The following is a 21,982-nucleotide window of genomic DNA, read 5'->3' on the forward strand; positions in this document are numbered from 1 at the left end:
TTTCACATGGGCAGGCACCGGGAATTGAACCCGGGTCCTCTGGCATGGCAGACAAGCATTCCTGCCTGCTGAGCCACCATGGCCCACCCATGTTCTTAATCTTAATTTCCATCCCTATGGGTGTCAACCTATTATAAATAGAACCTTTAAAGATGTTATTTTTAGTTAAGGTGTGGCCACCTGAGCCAGGATGGGCTGTCATCTGGATTTCCTGGAGGCCTTACAAAGGGAAGTCACAGAATAGGAAAGGAGAGAACAAAAAGGAGGCAGAGATTTCCAAGGAACCCCAAGGATTGCCAACACTCAGCAACAGAACGCTACAGACTGGGAATTAAGTGTCACGTTGCGGAAGCCTTGATTTTGGACTTCTAGTCAAAACCATGAGCCAGTTAATTCCTGTTGTTTGAGCCAAACCAGTTTGTGGTATTTGTGACAGAAACTCAGTTATCTCCAAATTAGGAGATACAGAGGTTAAGCACTTTGACAAGGGTACACAGCTAGGAAGAGTCGGATGGCAAGTCTAACCCAGGAAATATGATTCCACCCCTCATGCTCTTGGTACTGCTTCTGTAATAAGACCAAAACAGCCTTATTTAGTAATAACAAAAGAAAGGTTAAAGAAACACAATTTGAAGGTAATAATGATTTAAGATAAAATTTCTGTTCAACAGAAGAAGGGAAAAAGCATAAAATAAGAAAGGAAAACAACTTTAGAAAAAGAAACACCCATGATAAAAACATGGCAATATAAACATGAAAACATTTCCCCATAAAAAGTAAGAAGAGGGCGGTTCAATGGTGCCTCAGTGGCAAAATTCTCGCCTGCCATGTCAGAGACCCAGGTTCAATTTCCAGAGCCTGCCCATGCCAAAAAAATAAAAATAAAAAAGAATTTTAGATGCAGGGGTTTTTGTTTTTTTGTTTTTAAATTCAGTAACATGTTGCTTGTTAACAAGGTAAAAAGACCCAACAAGAATGGGCATGGATTAAATAGGCAAGAAGGATCTAATACTCATATTTAGAGTGAACACATTAAAGTATAAGTCAGCTGTCACTATTCCTTGGCTCCCCATGTTATTCAGAGTAGAAGACAAAGTCCTTACAAAGCTCCACAGATCTGCCAAATGCCCCCAGCTCATCTTTTCTGGCCTCATTTCCTACCACTCACTCATCCAGCTCCAGTCACACAGGCCAAGTTTCCTCCTCAAACTTGCCAGATACCACCTGCCTCAGGGCCTTTGCACTTACTACTCTATCAGAATTCTCTCTAGATAGCCACATGGCTCGCTCCCTCACCTCCTTGAGGTCTGGGCTGTCTGTCTCCTTTTCAGTGAGTACTTTTCTGAGCATTCCATTTAGAGCCGAGTACCACCATTTCCCAGTATTCCCTTTACCCATTTCTTGTTTATTTTTCCCGAAAGCATTTATCAGCCTCAAAATACCATGTTTTACTATTTATTTTTATTCATTTTTTGTTTATTTTTTCTCCAACTAGAAAGAAAACTCCATGAGGCCAAAGACTGTTGGCTGATTTGCTCACAAGTGTATCCTGAGTACCTAGAAAAGGATGTCACCCACCGCAGGCACTCACGGAAACAGATCTGAGTAAATGAGTTAATGAATGTCAGCAACAAGGTAAAGCTATAGGCAAAAAGCACTAATTGTGACAAGGATAACTTTATGTTGATATAATGAGTCTTGAAAATAAGTCTTGGAATTATATTTAGAGAAAAATAATACCTCAAAATATATGTCAAAAACCATTAGAAATGAAAGGAAATTTTCAAAAACAATTTTACTGGGAGAAATTCAACAAGCACCACACATTTAGATCAGATCAAGCAAACTGAATCAGATCAAGGAAAATATTGAAGGCATAAGAGGTCTGGACATTATAAGGTAGAATTAATAAATATTGAAATATATACCTTACAAATATGAAATATACTCTTTTTATTGAAATGTCCACAGAACATTTACCAACACTGAGTATACACTACACTAAAAAGAAAAAGAAAGAAAGAAAATATGGCAAAAAAAAGAAAAGGAAAGGAAGAAAAGTGCATAGGCTATATTCTCTGACTATGATGCACTAAATCTGTAAATTAATGTTAATAATAAAAATTTAGAATTTATGCATGCTGCATTGTTACATTTGAAAGGAGTTAAAGCTTACATCATTAAAAAATATTCTCTCACACAGTACAGAAGAAATTAAAAAAACATTACAATATAAAAGCATTAATATTATAGGAAGCTGCTCCTTCATGTTGAAATCTCAGAAAAGCCTTTTACTTTGTGCATAAAAGAAAATATAATTGTTTAAAAGTCAACCAAATTATTAAATAAAAATTATATAGATTTATCAGGGTAATTTTAATTTAATCTATTATCACGTTAAAACCTTGAAGTGCCTAACTGGAGTGTTATCATTCATTATGTGTCTATGTGTGAGACATGTAGAAAAAAAGTTAAATAAAAAACTAATTCTAGAGGTTAAAAAGCACTCCTAAATAAACAGCATGTTAAAGAGGAAATTAAAAATACAATTGCCGACTTTGAGTAAACAACAAGAGCCAGACTGCAACACATCAAAACTTAGAGGCAATATTTGTTGTCTCAAATGCTTGTTCATTAGTTTAAAAGGTCAGAGTTTAAGGTAAAAGAATAAAAATAAATTAGCAAAATATTAAACCAAGATTCAAAGAACACCATAAAACAAACCTACTGAAATGAGAGAGAAAACAGGAAAACAGAATTGGATAGACATATCTCAGACCTAATTCTTTGGAGGAAAGAAACAACAATAAAACAAATGAACTGCTGGCAAATCAAGGGGAAAGAAAGGAGACAGAACAAATAAACAAAATTAGAAACAAAGCAAAGGATTTAACAACAGATACAGAGCTGGTGGTAAAGTGGCAGATGAGGGGCCTAGGGCGGAAACAGAAACAGAAACAGCTGTTTCTGCCACATGGTTTTAAATTAAAGCAAAACAGAATAGTTGGAAGAGCCCATCCCCCTTCCAGATAGGGAAACTGAGTCTCAGAGAGCATATGTGACTTAAAACACATATTTATAAATGAACCCCTGAGAGAAGAATCCAAATCTCTAGGATCCGGTACATTTGGAGCCAAGATGCATTGTAGGTATCTCGGCCCTAAATCTAAAAGGAATTTTAATCTGCAAAATTTGAAGATGGTTTTTCTTCTGCAAAAGTACCCCACAACCATTATTTCATCAACTTCACAACTATCCTAAGAGACGGACGTGAATGCAATGTAATTATCCCTGATGAATGGAATCATACCTACTTGAGAAAGTTGTAGTACAAAGAGGGGAAGTAACTTGCCCAAGTTCACAAAGCATCCATCCAGTCAGGAGAGCCAAACCCAAAACCGAGCTGTCTAGCCTCTAGTCCCCCCACCGCCAACCCTCACCAGAAGGCAAAATGGGATATGTTATACACTTAGGCTCCCCAGCACAGTACACACTTCTTAACTGCTCCGAACCTCAGGATTGATGGGGATGTCCTAGAATTGTGATTAGAATTAAACGATAATGCAAGTGTAAATGCAGCAATATTTTTTACTTACTCCCAATGGACTGTTCCTTATTGTTCAGCCTTTTTTCCCTCCCTGGACCCTGCTGTCTGCTCCAGGGGAGGAGACAAGGCAGGCACTAGTCCAGAGAGAAGGATGTGGCCTAAGGAAAGACCCTGCATGCTGTGGGAGAAAGTCCTTCCCTTTTGGCCTTGGAGAACCATGGGAAAGAGGAGGCAGAGAGAAGGCAGGGGAGGAGGGAGGTAACACAGGCTGAGGGCAAGAGGGACGAAGGAGCTTGGCCCCACTCCTCATCTGGAGCCCCACGTGGAGGGCAGTATCATCACAGCAGCAGCTGAAGGAGGGGGAAAGATGGAGGACTCTGAGGCAGCATTCCTGGCTCTCCACTGATAATACTGAACCTCACCCAAGCCCTGTGACCCTGGAAACCAGCAGAGTTTAAGAAATCTCCCAACCCTTTTCATGTTCCTGAAAACCAGCTACTGCAAAAAGCCACCCTTCCCCCTAAGACTTAGCTAAGACTCCTTGCTGACATATGACAAGGAGAGACACTCGCCCTCCAAATTTCCATTCTTCACCTCATAAAGAGTTAGCTGATCTGCTTTCCCCTCTGGTCAAGTGGAACGAAATACCTATTAATCAAATTTGGGTAAGCTTCTCTCCTTCTGCCAGGTTTCTGAACTATATGGCCCATTCTCGGCCCCTCCCGGAGAATACCATCTGATTGTGCCAACCTCTCAGCCCACTTCCTCACACTTGCTCTGCTATTCCTCTCTTCAAAGACAAACCCATTCTGCCTAACCCTGGAGATGCTTGCTGATCTTATGGTCAGCGTGATGGCAGACTGGTACGCCAAAGCCCAGGTGGGACAGTCCTGCCTCAGTGAGCACTAGAAGCCAGTGACGAGCAGAGGGCATCACATGCAGTGCCGGGCAAGGTCACCAAGCTGCATAAGAAAGGCGAGGTCCATTACAGAAAATCAAGACACTCTCAATTCTCTGCCCATCTGATTAGTATTGTGCAAATGTGTGACCGAGGCTCCTGGAAAGTGTTTAGACAGTGCCGAGCATCTAATAAGAGTCAGTAAGTGGCAACCAGTGTTAATGAAACTATTATTATTATGTCCTCTCATGTCTGAGCTACGCCCCATGGGTATCATGCATTGTTTCTCTTTAACCTCTTTAAGCTTGACTCAAAAAGTGATTGTGGGACCTGGCAAAGTCACATCATCCCTTGGTTAGGAAAAATTATTCAAATCTTGAAAATAAGGCAAAAGCAATGACTGTGTGACCTTTTAATGCCAAGCTACAGCATTTTCTAATTAGTTATCTCCTGCCTGAGGGAACATAACCTTGTTTGACTTACTACTCACAATCGAGCAGAACTCAGATGGTCTTTCAGCCCTGTAAAGTCAGAAGTTAACATGTAGAAAACAGAGGTGAGACAAATTATTTTTCCTGTCTCATGGATAAGATAACCCCAAGGGTTATGGTTTTATTGCCTCGTTTATCAGTCAGTTTTCTATCTAATTTAGCAAAGTTATTTCAGCCTTCCTTTTTGTATTGATTATCTAAGATTCTCATTGAAATCAGTTGTTCATCCTCTGTGGTTGCCTCATTCGTAAGTTAAGCAAAACTATGACAAATGTCCATTATCTATTTTATGAGAATTAGGTTATTAAAAATGTGTAAATTATGCTTTAACAGATTAGGTCAGGATTAGGTACCCTTTTTTTTTATATTCTCAGCACCATTTCTCCTCCTTTCCCTCTCTCATAACATTGTCACTGATTGCTTATTTGTACAATTTCTTGTTTAAAGTTTATTCTCCTCTAAAAGTTAAGCTCCATTAGGACAAGTATGCCTTATACTTTGCTGTATCTCTAGTGACAAGAATGTAATAGACACAATACATATTTGAACAAAAGTCTATTACAAATATGGAGGAAAGATATGGAAGTTGTAAGGTGAGCAATAGAAAGGCTGTGTGGTCTAGACAATACATTCTGTTTTTTGCTAAACCAGTTTGATTTTTATTTTATTTCACCTGCAACTGAACGAGCTTTGAATGAGACAGTTCAGAAATGAGTCAATTCCTCTTAAAGACCTGACAGCAACCCCTAATCACCACTTCTCTCAAAGTTATAGTGCCAGGTTGGATTATATATTCCGACTCTTTTACTCAGATATTGTGCAACTGTTGCTCACCCTGCCTCTTTGTTGGTAACACTGGGCAAGGATTTTTTTTTTCCATAAAAAGGGAGCAAAGCAGAAACCCCGAGACAAAGGAGACTTGCAGCTGCCCATGACAGCAACCTTCCAGTACCTTCGTGGCCAGCTGTGTTAATGTTCCCCATGAAAGGGCACCTCCTCAAGGAGTCAGAATCTAATAGCAGATTACTTGTGTCTTTTGGGTAAATTAAGAGGCTCACCTTAGTGCCCATGGACCCAGTCAAGTCATTTTGTAGAAAGGGGCGCTGATGTGATAAAGCAGGTTTTGGTGGGGATTGGGGCAAATAGAGAATCTATGCCCTATACAAAGGGGGCATTTACTTCCCATTGTTAGCAATGGTTGCCACGAAGGCTGCCCCGTAGTGCCAGATGTGCCTTTTCAAGAGAACCCCAAAATCCAGATTTTATGGTAAATATCTGATTTTTAAAATATTGGCAATTAATTACATATTTCATTAGTACAAAGGGCAAAGAAACCACAGCTATGAGACAGATTCAATCTACAAACCATAATGTTGCAAATCTGCTTTAGTTATTCACTTTTAGGGGAGAAAGGGAAACATAGCTGACCCCATGTTGGAGGGTCAAGCCCTACCGTAGCTTTCAAAGCAAACCCTTTCTTACCAGCCATCAACACCAGCTTTCTGCAATTCAGAAATCCCAAATGACAAAGATCCCATGAAGTCATTTCTGCTGGTCAGATCCCAATCCCAGATCTCTACAGACAATCTTCTGTCTTTGTCTGATTCCTTGAGCTGACTGAAAAGAGAAAAACAGAAAAGTCATCAGTGTTTGTTGTGATTTCTCAAGCAGATGAAATGTACCGGAGGACAAGACCCAAAGGAAGGAGTTTTAGAAGATTACAAGCTGTTGCAAGAAACATTTTCAGTTTCCATCCCAGGCTGGTCCCCAGGGAGTGAAAGCTTCTCCTGTTTGACAGCCTGTAGCTTAAAGAAGCAGAGACCCTAGGCCGGTTCTAACAGGGAGAGTTTTTCTTTAACCACGCCTACTGTCTTATGTCTTAATAGGGTTTTTCCATGTTCAGGAAATTCTATTGACACACAGTCACATAAGAAATATGGATATCAATTGAGTACTTGTGTACATATGTGTGTGTTTGCACATACGTGCAAAGATAAGGCTGAGAAAAGGTATTGAATCTAAGGGCCTTGTGGGTACCTGTTCGGAGGAAATTGTTCTAAGGCATGTCCTTGATTGAGATGATATGGCCCCCAATTTTGTCATGACAGAGAAAAGACCGAGTTCAGCTATCACAGGGACCTATGCTTGTGCACAAAGGCTAAAAGTACGGCCTCTGGAGCTGCTGGCCTGAGATTGAGTCCCACCATGCCTTGTATTTGCTGTGAGACTTTGAGCAAATTATTTAACCTCTATAAGCCCCATCAGTAAAATGAGGAGGAAATGAGCCAATGAACCTGGGTCACTTAGCGCAGTGCCTATTATACAGAGTATATGTTCAATAAATACTGGCTGTTATAATTTAGCACCTGTTGGCTCAGATGCAACAGAAGTAGATCCCCAGGGGCACTGGCCAGAGAAGACCCTACATGAAGCTGCCCCAGCATGCTGCGGCCCCGCATCATCCGTAAACGCTCGGCCACACTGTTTGTTAGTAGAGACCCACAGCTTTTCCCGCAACTTGCCTTCACATCACAACACATCGACACTATTCCTATTCCTTTTCCCCACACATAGCATCACAGGCATTGTCGACTCAGAAAAAATAGGGTCCAATTTTTACTTGGCTCACAATGCAAAAATGCAGGTGGAAGGGTAAGGCGGGGAGAGAGGGTAAGAAAGAGAAGCTGAGAGAGGGTAACAGAAATACCCAATGTCTACCACCCCTGCTGGGCTGGAATAATTTTAACTTACAATTTAAATGTCTCATTCCATTCGGGGTTAAGGGAGCACTTGATGGTTTTGGTCTTCTGCTTGCTCTCACTTTTGGGGTCGGGAATCAGTTTCAGTTTTACGTAGGGATCTGATAAGCCATTGGGGTCCATAGGTACGAGGTTTTTAGCATCTCTTACTGAAAAAGGAAAGGCAGTTTCAGCATTAATAACCCCAAAATGTTTAAGCATCGACCAGTGATGGCTGCAGAATCTGTCCCACAGGTCCTCAGCATCACACTTACTTTAACAGGAATTTTAATTTATTCACACCAATAGCTAAGAAGCATATAAAGCGAGATAACCTGAAAAGACACTGTGCTCTGTATTTGTTTAAAATGGATATCCTACTTTCATATTGCTCTCCCCACCCCACCTCCAATATTAACTGTAAATTCTTTAAATGTGTTTTCCAAAAGGCTCACAAGAAATACCTTCCCTATAAACCAAAGTGCACCTGTCATCTATGAATATCACCCATAACCCAGACTGAGCTCGTGGAGAGAAGACCAGAAAAATTACTGACAGCATTATAGTTGGGCACCACCCTCAATCAAGAACACCCAAGCTTTAGAGAAAGAAAGGAAGCAGAGGGTCAACAGCATAGAAGCAGCTGGCAGTAGGAAAAGTGAGGGGGAATAAGGTATCAGCCTGGAAAAACAAAGCTAGTTAGTCAGGAGTCAATTTGACTGTCAGAAGTAACATGGGTGGTCAAGGGAAAAAGATAGGAAAATGGGATTTGTGCAGACTGTAAAGTCTGATTTTCTTAAGACTAATGACAGAAAAATCCAGAATAATATTTAGCAAATGGAATCAAATTATATGCTAAAAGGCTCATGTATATTGACTTCCACCAGAAATGCAAAGATGGTTCAACCTTCGAAAATCTATTATTAACTTTATCTGTTATAGGGCAAAGAAGAAAACTATGGTATCATTGCAATTGACTAGAAACAGCAGGGAATTTTCTTAACAAGGTAAAGGTTATCTGTCTGACACAGTAGCACCACATTTAATGATAAATGCAATCCCACATTAAAGTCAGGAATAACAAAAAGATATCTGTTATCATAGTTGTTATTCAAGATTTTTCTAAGACTTCCATAATAAAACAAAAATTTCATGTCCCATCCCCATTTGCATCAGGTACCAAAACCACAAATATCCTGCACAATTTGAAAAGATGTGACTTTAGTATCAGGTCCATATTTACTTCAGAATTTTTCCTCTGTGGCTTTGATTCGATTAAGTTCAACAAGCACATGGCAACACAGAACTAAGCACTGGGGACACAGGGGAAGAAGATGTTGATCCTATCCCCAAGAAGTATATGAAGCCAAATTTATTAAAATGACAGTGGATTTCCAACGAGACAGGCGCCAGGCTATATAGGAGGATGGATACATACCTACAAGCTCAGGGTCTGCTTGCTTAGCATTTATTCACATTATTAAACCTCAATTTCTTCATCAATAAAGTAGCAATATACCTCACTGGGTTGTTACAAAAGTAAACTCAGATGAAGAATGTCTAGCACACAGCCTGGCACCTAGGAAATGTTCCATAAATGCTAGTTATCTTACTGCTATTTTATTATTATCATTATTCACAGCCTATGTGAATAGCAAAACAAATGTTTTACTACATTTGTCCATTTTTATTATGAAGAGTTAAACATATCTGGATTTGATAGCTGGATAAAGCAAAAATACTCAATATAATCTTTTAGCTGGAAAATGCTTAGTATAGTCTTCAGTAGCTAAAAAACTGTTTTGGTGTAATCACTTCACTCAGCAGCCTTGAATTATTTTAAGCATAAAAAGCCATTGTTGAAATAGTTGGCTGTTGGTCTATTCTCAACAAAAAGAAAACTCACTCTCTGTTCCCAGAAACCCTCCCTTGCTCTACTTGCAGGAATGAAACATTTTATGAACCAATATCAGCACCTTTTTTCCTGTTGAAAGACAAAATCAAAGGTCTGAATGGCCAGCAAAGAATGAAGGGCCTATCAGATACAGAATATGCTAACCAAACAAAATGAAGCAAGCTACCGTTACTCAATTTGAATGAACCCTGTGGCTCTTAGTTTTTAAAACTTTTTTCTGCTTTCTTCTGGACTTTTGCTATTTCTTTGTCTGTTTGGGGTTATAAACGCCCAAACCATCCTTCCCACTCCAAACCGGTCTTGGAAAATTTTCCTTCAGTTCTTTGATGATGCATCTCCAATAGACTCATCTCACCAAAATAAAGAGACTTGTTTCTCTGTTTGATGCAGGATCAGGCGAGCCTTACTATTAGGACTGTTTTCTGATGGTAACAAGTGGACCAGTATCAAATGGAACCATTTATGGTTTTACTTCCTGAGGTTAATGCATCTGCCCTTTCTATTTGTTCCCTTCTAGAGCAGGGCTGCTTTCACTTTAACGTGCTTAACAAGCACCTGGAATGCTTCTGAGACACGAATTCCTGGGGCCTGTCACTATAGACTCTGATTCAGTAAATCTAGATCAAGATCTGATAATTGGTGTTTCTAACAAGATCCAAGGTGATGGGTGGGCCAAGGTGGTTCAGCAGGCAGAGTTCTCGCCTGCCATGCTGGAGACCTGGGTTCATTTCCCAGAGCCTGCCCAGGTAGAAAAAAAAAAAAAAAAAAGATCCCAGGTGATGCTAATCCTGCCAGTCCAGGGAGCACACTTAAGTAATGCTGTTCTGGAGGATAATAATTTTGCAAAATACCTGTGCTGGTTTGAAACAATTATGAACCCCAGAAAAGCCATACTCTTTTAACCCTAATCCAATCTTGTGGGCAGGCCTATTTTTAAGGTGGAACCCTTGATTAGACTGTTTCCATGGAGATGTGACATACCCTATTGAGGGTGTGACCTTTTGATTAGATGGAGATGTGAGCTTGTCCATTCAAGATGGGTCTTAATTAGTTTACTGGAGTTCTTTAAAGGGGAAACATTTTGTGGAAAGCTTAGACACAGATGTTTGGAGATGAAAAGGATGCCAGAAGCCCCAGGAGATGCCAGAAGCTGAGAGAGTTGTATGAAACCAGGACACACAGACACGTGAAGAGAAAAAATAACCAGCCCAGAGATGCTAAGCTAAGAGATAAAACAGAGTTTTGCCCTGAAAAGCTAAGTGAAGTCCAAGAGACACTTGGAGAGAAAGCCACTGGAAACAGAAGCTAAAAGCAACAAACTGAGAGCAAGGACCTCAGATGCCTTCCCATGTAACAGATAATAACCTTTCTTCAAAGTCAAAGTATCTTTCTCTAGATGATGTGGTTTGAGCAATTTTAAGACCTCAGAACTGTAAACTTCTAACTTAATAAATCCCCTTTATAAAAACGGACCCATTTCTGGTATATTGCATTCCAGCAGCATTAGCAAACCAAAACAATATCCATGCATTTTCCCCATAGGACAGAATCTCCAACTGTTTCTTTTTCTCATTTCCTGAGCCTTCTGAGGAAAATAGCATGTGCCAGTTCCTGGGCCAGGATCTCAGAGTGACACATCTATCACGAAGTGCGCTTCATGTAAACACAATGTGGGACACCCTGAAGTGCCAGAAACTTGTCTGTCTGGTGATTGGCAATACATTTGCAAATGAAACGGCTCATCTTTCTCTTGCCTGGTAAGGATGCTCCCTCCCTCCCTTACGATCTGACACCACACCTTCCAGAGTGCTCTTTGCAGAACAAGAGTGTGGTGTACTCTTGAACGGCCCATGTCACAGTGAATGGCTTAAGAATGACCTCTTCTTGGGCATCCACTCCCCTAGAACCACACATTCCCAAATGAGGCATGAGTCTACCTCTCCCCTGGCCCTCACGGGGACTTTCTTCTACTTTGAGTTAACCCTCTACCAAAGGAGGCCATATGTTCTGTGAAGTGGACAGACTGTAGGTCTGTTGCTTTGGCCTCTCCGAGAGCTCTGCCTACTAAAACCACCCTGTCGTCAACAGCTGACAGTAGCTAGAGGCTAAGATCCAAAGACCTTTCCCTCCGAAGCTTTTCAAAGTAGAGACACACTTCTCAGCAGCAAGACAGCTGCCTATCTATTGAGGAAGCAAATCTCTCTAGACCACACTTGGCGAGACTAACTTTGATTTTTCTTGATTAATGTTTCTTTACTATCTTTGCTGAAATCCAGCCAGCCCAGATGGTAAAAAATGCTTCACACAAAGTAGAAATAGCAACCTTCCTCTGTGGAAGTTTGCGAAATGTACAGAAGAAAAGTCTCCTGATCCAGTGAACATGGCTAAGGTCTGGCTGTTTCCATTAAAGGGTTTTCAGAGCAAGCATGGCCTCCAAATTTCTGTGAAAGTTACCTAAAACTGTCCTGAGTCCACAGAAAGACAGCACTAATTTTAACTATTTTCCTGAGAATTGTTTTCACTTAGAATTTTCCTGGTCTTTTTTATCACCCCCCAAAAAGATACAATTATCTGTTAGAAAGATCTGAACAATTATACTGCTTTAATGCATTTATCTTACACTGTGTGAACCAGGAGCATCTCTGTATTAATTCCTTTGGAAGGTACTTTCCTCAACATCACAAGTCCTCACCTGTCCTCTGTGTCCTCATAACAGCAATTCAAAGCAACACTCACTAAGATTCAGTTAGGTATGAGGATGGATGTAATGGCAAAACATAGAAAATAACCTAAGTGCACATCAACAGGGGACAGGCTATACAATCCACAGCACAGTTATGCTGTGGAGTTCTAGGCACATGCTAGTAACACTGAGCTACCCATATGTGCTGGTTTGAAAGGATCATGTACCCCTAGAGAAGCCATGTTTTAATCTTGATCCATCTTGTGGAGGCAGCCCTTTCTTTTAATCCCTATTCAGTACTATAGGTTGAAAACTTGATTAGATTATCTTCACAGCGATATCTTGGGTATTAACCTTTGATAGAGGGAGATGTGACTCCACCCATTCAGGGTGGGTCTTGATTAGTTTACTGGAATCCTTTAAAAGAGGAAATATTTTGGAAAGAGCCACAAGAGCCCAAGCAGCCAGAGATCTTTGGAGATGAAGAAGGAAAACGCCCCTGGGGGAGCTTCATGGAACAAGAAGCCTGGAGAGGAAGCTAGCAGATGTCACCATGTTTGCCATGTGCCTTCCCAGTTGCAAGAGAAACCCTGAACTTCATCGGCCTTCTTGAACCAAGGTAACTTTCCCTGAATGCCTTAGATTGGACATTTCTATAGCCTTGCTTTAATTTTGACATTTTCATGGTTTTAAAACTGTAAACTTGCAACTTAATAAATACCCCAATTAAAAAGCCATTTCAAAGGTGGTTCAGTAGTAGAATGCTCTCATTTCATGCAGGAGATCCAGGTTCAATTCCCAGACCATGCACCCCACCTCCCCCCAAAAAAGATATAAAAGCCATTTCGTTTCTGGTGTATCGCATTCCGGCAGTTTTCAAACTAGAACACCATATATACTAACATGTTGAAGAAGAAAGCAAGATGAAGATAAAGAATCACGAGGATAACCTGGTTCTGGAGTCTGGAACAGAACTGAGCAGCCACCATGTCGAGCAAAAAGGCAAAGACCAAGACCACCAAGAAGCGCCCTCAGCGCGCAACATCCAGTGCGTTTGCCATGTTTGACCAGTCACAGATTCAGGAGTTCAAAGAGGCCTTCAGCATGATCGATCAGAACAGAGATGGTTTCATCGACAAGGAAGATTTGCACGATATGCTTGCTTCTCTGGGGAAGAATCCAACGGATGCCTACCTTGAAGCGATGATGAATGAGGCTCCAGGTCCCATAAATTTTACCATGTTCCTCACTATGTTTGGTGAGAAATTAAATGGCACAGACCCAGAGGATGTCATCAGAAACGCTTTTGCTTGCTTTGATGAAGAGGCAACAGGCACCGTCCAGGAGGATTACCTGAGAGAGCTGCTGACCACCATGGGGGATCGGTTTACAGACGAGGAAGTGGACGAGCTGCACAGAGAAGCACCTATCGACAAAAAGGGGAACTTCAACTACATCGAGTTCACTCGCATCCTTAAACACGGAGCAAAGGACAAGGATGACTGAAAGAGCTTTAGCTAAAACCTTCCAGTTAATTTGTCTTACTCTGTTTTATCTCCAAGACACTTCCCCCCACCTTCATAGGACCTTTTGCATGCATTTAGCTTCACAGCTCTGTCTTCTTTTTTCTTTTGAGGTATTTATTCCAGACCTTTCTACCACTTAGCAACTGTATAATCAGACTGGAAATGGGGATGAAAAAGAGATTGTGTTGAAAAAGATTGTGAATAAAAATCAACAAATGTGAAAGCCCAGGAAAATATACCCATATTTCTGGTTTTGCTGGATTTTTACATTTTTATATAATAAAAATGCTATTTTAAAATAAAGATAATGCTGGCTCAAATGAAATAAAATGGCAAGTTAAACCAATGAGTGGTAGTTTAGAGTAGTTCTTTTTTCAGGTTTTCAACTTCATACTATTCAAATTTCATGGTAAAATTTATTTTTTCATATATATGGACAGTATTCTTCAGAACTTTTAAGTACAATTTAATATTATGCAGTAAAAACTAGTTATGCCTTTATTTTTTCCACACTGCTAGTAAGTCAAATATTTGAACTACTGAATGATAAATATAGAATATATTAGAGAAAACATTAAATGTTTTATTGATACAAGATTTCAAGGAATAGAGGCAAAATCTGAAGAAAAGAGTAGTTAACTATTGAAATTTACTGTGTAAAGCATTGCATATATATTATTTGCATTGAATCCTCCTATCAACCTTATGAAATAGATTTTTATTCGTTCTATATTTCCAATGGGGAAACTGAGTTAAGAGTGATTGAGTAACTAACTGGTCAAGTCAGTGAATAAAAGAGTCAGAATTTCAACCGAAGTTGTCTAACTCCAGAGCTTATCATGCTGTAACCACTATGCTGTCTCTGAAAAGCCCCAAATTCTTAAAAGTGTCATGCATTTCTACTACATTATGAAATAATTCTGTAGCCATAATTGAACTTTTAAGTAATCTTAGTGTAACTGATTATTTGAACAGAATTTTAGAAAATTCTTTCCAGGTGAAAAAGAGAAAATAAAAGATTATAGCTTCTAAAAAAAAAAAGATAAAGAATCACATATAATAGATTTTTTTGTATGCTATATGGTGGAGTCACTTTTTATTATTTTTCCATATAAGGATCCCATTATTGTAGTATATTGTAGTACCATTTGTTGAATTTTTTTTTTCGTTTTTTTTAGTTGCTTGTTTGTTTTTTCGGGAAGTGCATGGACCAGGAATTGAGTGGCAAGGTCTCCCGTATGGCAGGCAAGAATTCTACCATGAAACTACCCTTGCATCCCCTATAATGCCTTTTTGTTAAGAAAAAGGTATGAGGACACTGGTGGTTCAATTGATGAAATCTATTATCTAGACTTTATTAGATATTAGCACTAGCATGTTAATGTTCCTGATATGAACAACTGTATTACCCACCTGTAAGAGAATGTCCTTGTTCTTGGGAAATACAGTAAAGTATTTAGGTTTAAATGGGAACCATGATTCCTACTGCCTCTCAGATGACTTAAGAATGAAAAATACACATATATAAAAATATTTATATAGAGAGAATGACAAATCAAATGGGGTAAACTATAAACTATTAGTGACTCAGGTAAGGAGATACAGAAGTTCCTAGTACTACTTTTGCAACTTTTCTATAATTTTGAGATTTTGTCAAAATAAAAAATTAAAAAAGACAGAGACCTTCCAAATTTGCAAAAGAAAGGGTACAATGAAATATATTTTCTACAAAGTTATGCATGTATGAAAATATGTTAAAAAAGACATATCCAAATTGATTTTTTAAATAGTTAGGTCCGAGGAAGAGATAAATTGGGCAAAAGGGACTTTACCCTTATTGTCACATTCTAAATTTCTTAGGAGAATGCATTCTTGTATTGTCATATTAAAACTTAATTTTAAAGCATTTCAGTTGTGCAGTGACAACCCCCAAGAATCAGAGACCCCAGGAATGATCTCTGTGGTGAATAAGCCCCTGACAACCCCTACAAGCTCATCCAGTCGCCCTCTCTGGGGACAAAGATAAACATTCAGCACATGCCCTAGGATGAAACCAGGGTTGGAGGAAGACAGAAAACTGGTAAAAAAAACTGGGAGCTATCAACCTGTTTTGGCCACCCTGTACCGCCCCCATTCTTCTAATCCTATGACCGCCTGTTGACAGTTTACCTGGGCTTTGATCAACCCTCCATCCCTCCTCACTGCCCCACACACCTTAAGTTGGAAGCCTCTTTAACCCTCTGCTCTACAATCTACCCCCTAGATTTTTCTCCCTTTGACTCCTGTTTACTCACTACTTGGCTTCTAACCCTAAGGTTGTCCTTTGATAGAAGCTTTTATGTGCCCTCTATCCCTCGAATTCCCTTCTCAATTCCCATGACTGGCCATCCTCTATAGTCTCATCTGATAGGCTCCAATTACCAAGCAAGCAAACAGAGGGTCTTGGGGCAGCCCACATTCAGACTCTAAGTCATCCTGAGCATGTCACGGCCCCAGAAGCTCCTTCAACTTCTGAAGCTTCCCTTCACTGCTGGTAGTGGTACAGCTAAGATACATCTAATTATCCATGTTCAGAAAGACCTCCAGCTGGGAGTATCACAGCTATCAAGCCACAACAAGCGAAATGATGGTAGGGAGCTAGTACAGATGAATCAGGAACTAAATTGGCAACGACTGGGCTTTGGAATTAGACAGCTCTGGGTTTGAATTCTACCTCTACCATGACTCTATCAGAACTCTTTAGTCAAAAGACTTCTCTGCAGAGTTCTTGCCTGCCATGCTGGAGACCTGGGTTCAAATTCCCGGTGCCTGCCCATGCAAAAAGAAAAAAAAAAAAAAAAAAGACTTCTCTGAGTCTCTATTTCCCTGTCTCTTGAAATGCTGATTACCCACAGACATCTCAAAGGGCTATTCAATATTAACTAGGGTGACCATACAAGCACACTTTTAGAAAAGGTGGTTCTCTTATTGAAGGATTCAGAAATCAAGATAGAGCTATTTGATATTTGCTTAATTATCTTAAATTATCCACAACTATATTTTTGCCAGTTTTTATGTGTCAAAGACATAGTATGTTCTTTTAAATATATGTCTTTATATTTCTCCTTTCATCTCTAGCAGTTTTATCTTATGTGTTTTGATCCCATGTATCCTATGTTATTTGAGGTTCATGACTACTATTTAGTCATAGATTTTATCCTTTACCATTAAAATATTCTTTTTACTTGTTTTATTATTCAATTGTCCTGCTCTCTACTCTGAATATAAGTTATTTTCTATTTGCTCTGGTCCTTTTCTCCAGGAACAGCTGGTATCCATTTATCTATCGATAAATGCTGTTTGTCCTCTACATCTACATATTTTTTTCATGGTATTCATTTCTTTGTTCCTTTTCCCTGACTTCTGGGAACGACCTCCTTAAACTTGTTTCCATATTATTAATTACATTTTCTGCAGTTGGCATTCCTCTATTTATTATTTCTATGCAGTGCAACTTATTTTATTGTTTTAAAATACTTTTCAGTATCATATGTTCTGGCAAATGCCATCCTCTTAACCAGTTTCTCAGTATCTTAGTCTATTGCCTTATCATCCCTATGTCTTGTTTTGTTTTTTAATCAGTCTTTCATATGTTTACTTTTTGTGTGTGGCATTAATTTTATTTTTTTAATTAGTATGCAGTAAAATTGAAGTTTTCTTTTGTTGTACAACTGTGAATTTTACCTTAAATGTAGTTTCAACACTGTCAGGATACAGAAAAATTCCTCATGCCGAACATTTGTAGTCACTCTGCCCACAGCCAATTCCTGACAAAGACATCTATTTCCTATTACAATAGTTTTATCTCTTCAAAAATACTTTATAAATGGAATCATGCATTAAGTAACCTCTTGAGATTGGTTTCTCTCACTCAGCAGAATGCTTCTGAGAGTCATACAAGCTGCTATCTATAAGAATGCGTTTGATTCCTTTTTACTGCTGAGTAGTATTCCATAATATGGGTATACCACTGTCTGTTTATCCATTCACCTGTTGAGGAATATTTGCATGGTTTCCATTTGGGGTGATTATGAAGAGAGTCGCTATGAATGTTCATGAATAGGTTTTTGTGTGAACATAAATTTTCATTTCTCTAGGGTCACATGATAAGCATATGGTTAACTTTATAAGAAACTGCCAAACTATTTTCCAAAGTAGCATTTTGCATTCTCACCAGCAATGAAGGGGAATTCCTCTTACTCTGCATCCTCCCAGCACATGGCACTGGCTTTAGTTACTGTTATTATTATTTTGGCCTTTCTAACAAGTATGTAGTGGAATCTCATCATGGTTTTAATTTGAATTTCCCTAATGTCTAGTGGAGTTGAATTTCTTTTCATAAGTGTAGTATTTGCCATCCTTATGCTCTTTTTAGTCAAGTGTCTGTTCAAGACTTTTGCCCATGTTTTTAATTGGTTGTGTGTTTTCATACTATTGAATTCTGAGAGTTATTTACTCTGGATACAAGTCCTTTGTTAGATAAGTGATTTATAAATATCTTTTTCCTCTCTGTAGATTTATAAATATCTTTTTCCTCTCTGTAGCTTATCATTTCATTCTCTTAATGGGTCTTTTGTAAAGCAAAATTTTTATTTTAAAGTTAAACTTATCAATCTTTCCTTTTATGAGTCATGCTTTGGGTGTCATGTCTATGAACTCTAACTCCAGGCCATGAAATTTTTCTCTTATGTTTTATTCTAAGAGCTTTATAGTTTTATATTTTTGCATTTAGATTTATGATCCATTTTGAGTTCATTTTATGTACAAGGTATGAGATTGGAGTGGAGGTTTATTTTGTATATACATGGATGTTCAACTGTTCCAACACCATTTATTGAAAACACTATCCTCTATTTAATTGCTTTTACACCTTTATCAAAAATCAACGGGCCTTATTTGTATAGATCTATTTCTGGACTCTCTACTCTGTTCCACTGATTTAAGTATGGCTAGGAAGATGCCCTTCATCAATAGCACACTGCTTTATTACTGTATCTTTATATATAGTAAGCCTTAAAATCAGGTAGTGTGACTCCTCCAAATTTATTCTTCATTTTCAAAATTGTTTTGGGCCATTCTAATTACTTTGCCTTTCTGAATGAATTTAAGAACCACCTAGTCATAGAATTCTCACCTGCCATGTCAGAGACCTGGGTTCAATTCCCAGCCCACACACTTCCCCAAAACAAACAAAACAAAAAACAAACAAATAAACAAAAAATTCAACAAATGGATGCTCACATTGAAAACGAATGAAATGTGACCCCCACCATACAGCATTCAAAATAAAGAATTCCCTTGTTTATACCTATAAAATATCCCATTGAGATTGTTATTAAAATTGCATAAACAGTAGATCGATCTGGAAGAACTGACATCTTTACCTGCCGAGTTTTCTAATCCCTGAACATGTGAACATGGCCTGTCTCTTCGTTTGTTTAGGTCTTACTCAACTACTTTTATCAGCCTTTTGTAGCTTTCAAAGCTTATAGGTCCTGGGCATCTTTTATTAGACTTATACCTAAATATTTCCTTTGTTTTGGAACTCTATAAATGGTATTCTTTATTTTGGTTTCCAATTATTCATTTTTAATATTTAGAAATACATTTGATGCTTGTGTGTTGATATTGCATCCCGCAACCTATCTAAATTCACTTATTAGTTACAAGAGTTTTTTAGTAGATTCTTGTGGTTTTTCTACATAGGTGATTATGTTTTCCCCAAATAGAACAGTTTCATTTTTCCTTTCCAATCTGTATGCCTTTTATTTCTTTTTATTGCATTAGACCACCGGGTAGGTCTTCTAGCACAATACTGAATTGGTACGGTGGCAGGGAACTTCCTTGTATTCCATACCTTAGGGGAAAAACATTCATTTAGTCTTTCACCATTAAGTACATTGCAGGGATTTTGTAGTTGCCCTTTATCAGATTGAAAAAATTCCCTTATGTTTCTAGGTGGCTGAGAGTTTTCATCATAAAGGGATGTTGACATGTTTCTTTTTAATCATAACATCCAGCATTAATTAAACACTTGCTATGTGCCAGGCAATCTTCTAAATACTTTTCATGTTCACAATTCATCTCATCCTCACAATAACTTCCTGGGGTGGTACTATTATCTGCATTTTACGAAGAAACTGAGACACAGCAAAGTTTACCATCTTGCCCAAACTCACATACCTAGAAAATGGCAGAACTGTTTTGGGAATGTCTGCCCTTAACACCCATACCAGTGAACCTTGACACTGACTTTAGTCAAATGCTTTTCTCCATCTATTGATAGGTTAAGTGTTTTTACTTTCTTCAAGCTATTAATACAGTAAATAACATGATTAATTTTTTGTTATTGAACCAGCTTTGCATTTCAAAAACAAAGCCCACTTGGCTAGGGTGTTTTTTTTTGTTTGTTTGTTTGTTTTTAACGTACTGCTAAATTGGATTAGCTAGCATTTTGTTGAAGAATTTTGGATATATGTTCATACAGAATATTTTACTATCTTTGTCTTGTTTTGGTATTTGGGTAGCCAGCCTCATGTAATAAGTTGGAACTGTTCTCTCCACTTTCATTTTCTAAAAAATTGCACGTTATTTCTTCTTTAATTGTTTGGTAGAATTTACCAATGAAACCAACTGGGCCTGAAGGTTTCTTTTTAGAAGGTTTTTAACCACAAATTCAATTTTGTTTATAATTATAGAGGCATTCAGATTCTGTACTTCATCTTGAGTGTGTTTGGGTAGTTAGTGGTTTCAAGGAATTTGTTCATCTACGTGTTGAATTTATGTACTACACTTATTCATAGTATTTACTTATTATTCTTTGAATGTCTATGAGGTGTCAGATATAGCCTTTTTCCATCCTGTTATTGGCAATTTGTTTTCTCTCTTTTTTTATTTCTCAGTCTTGCTAGAGAATTGTCGATTTTATTGGTCTTTTCAAAGAAACCCAGCTTCGGGTTTCATTGACTTTCTGTTTTAAATTTCATGCGTTTCTGTTCTTATATTTTCCTTCTTTCTGCTTGCTTTGGTTACATTTTGTTCTTATTTTCCTAGTTTCTTTTCTTTTTATTTTGATGAAATTTTTTTTTATTTGCATCACTCCAGAAAAAGTCATACATACCATACCCCTTACCCCTCCCCATCACTGACCACTAGTATTTCCATCTACTCAATATATTTTAACCTTTGTTCCCCTTATTTTTTTCTATACCCCATACCACTCCCTTTCATTGTTCACTAGTATTTCAATCTACTCAATTTATTTTAATTAATAAATTAATAATTTAATTTAATTTATTGTTCCCCTATTATTTACTTACTTTTAATCCATATTTTTTCACTCATTTGTCAATATCATAGATAAAAGGAGCATCAGATACAAGGTTTTCATGCTCACACAGTCACACTGTGAAAGCTGTATCATTATACATTCATCTTCAAGAAGCATGGCTTATTGGACACAGCTCTACATTTTCAGGCAGTTCCCTCCAGCCTCTCTAACATACCTTAAATTAAAAAGGGGACATCTATAAAATGCATAAGAATAACCTCCAGGATAACCTCTCGACTCTGTCTGAAATCTCTCAGCCATTAACACATATTTTGTCTCATTTCTCTCTTCCCCCTTTTGGTCAAGAAGGTTTTCTCAATCCCTTGTTGCTGAGTCCCAGCTCATTTGAGGATTTCTGTCCCATGTTGCCAGGGAGGTTTACACTCATGGGAATCACATCTCATGTAGAGAGGGGGAGGGCGGTGAGTTTGCTTGCCATGTTGGCTGAGAGAAAGGCCACATGTGAGTACCAAAACAGGTTCTCTGAGGGTGACTCTTAAGTCTAATTGTAAGTAGGCTTAGTCTATTCTTTGCAGGGAAAAGTTTCATATGAACAAACCCCAAAATTAAGGGCTCGACCTACTGATTTGATTGTCCCCACCACTTGCAAGAATATCAGGAATCCTCCAAATGGGGAAGTTGAATTTTCCCTCTCTCACCACTCCACCAAGGGGACTTCGTAAATACTTTTTTATTCACTGTTCTAATCAATTGTCTATCTTTCCTTCTGGTTTTATTTCTGCCCCCAACTCTCCTCCCTCTATCATTCTCACATTCAGCTTCACTGAATGTAGTAATGTTATTGTGCTACAATT

General features: G+C 38.5%; 1 protein-coding gene and 1 pseudogene across 7 annotated transcripts in view; one reads left to right on the forward strand and one right to left on the reverse strand.

The window, feature by feature from the left end:
- Positions 1–21,982, reverse strand: part of PRKCB (protein kinase C beta) — a 388,768-nt gene that overhangs the window by 107,273 nt on the left and 259,513 nt on the right. For all 7 annotated transcript variants that reach the window (XM_077141522.1, XM_077141519.1, XM_077141520.1 and 4 more), the window contains 2 exons: positions 7,688–7,844; positions 6,419–6,553 (listed from right to left, as the gene is read on the reverse strand). In XM_077141522.1, coding sequence (XP_076997637.1) covers positions 6,419–6,553; positions 7,688–7,844 — 292 coding nt within the window. The remainder of the gene's footprint in view (positions 1–6,418; positions 6,554–7,687; positions 7,845–21,982) is intronic.
- Positions 13,219–14,290, forward strand: LOC143667359 (myosin regulatory light chain 12B pseudogene; annotated as a pseudogene).

Source organism: Tamandua tetradactyla, chromosome 23, assembly GCF_023851605.1.
Source record: "Tamandua tetradactyla isolate mTamTet1 chromosome 23, mTamTet1.pri, whole genome shotgun sequence".
Classification (NCBI taxonomy): domain Eukaryota; kingdom Metazoa; phylum Chordata; class Mammalia; order Pilosa; family Myrmecophagidae; genus Tamandua; species Tamandua tetradactyla.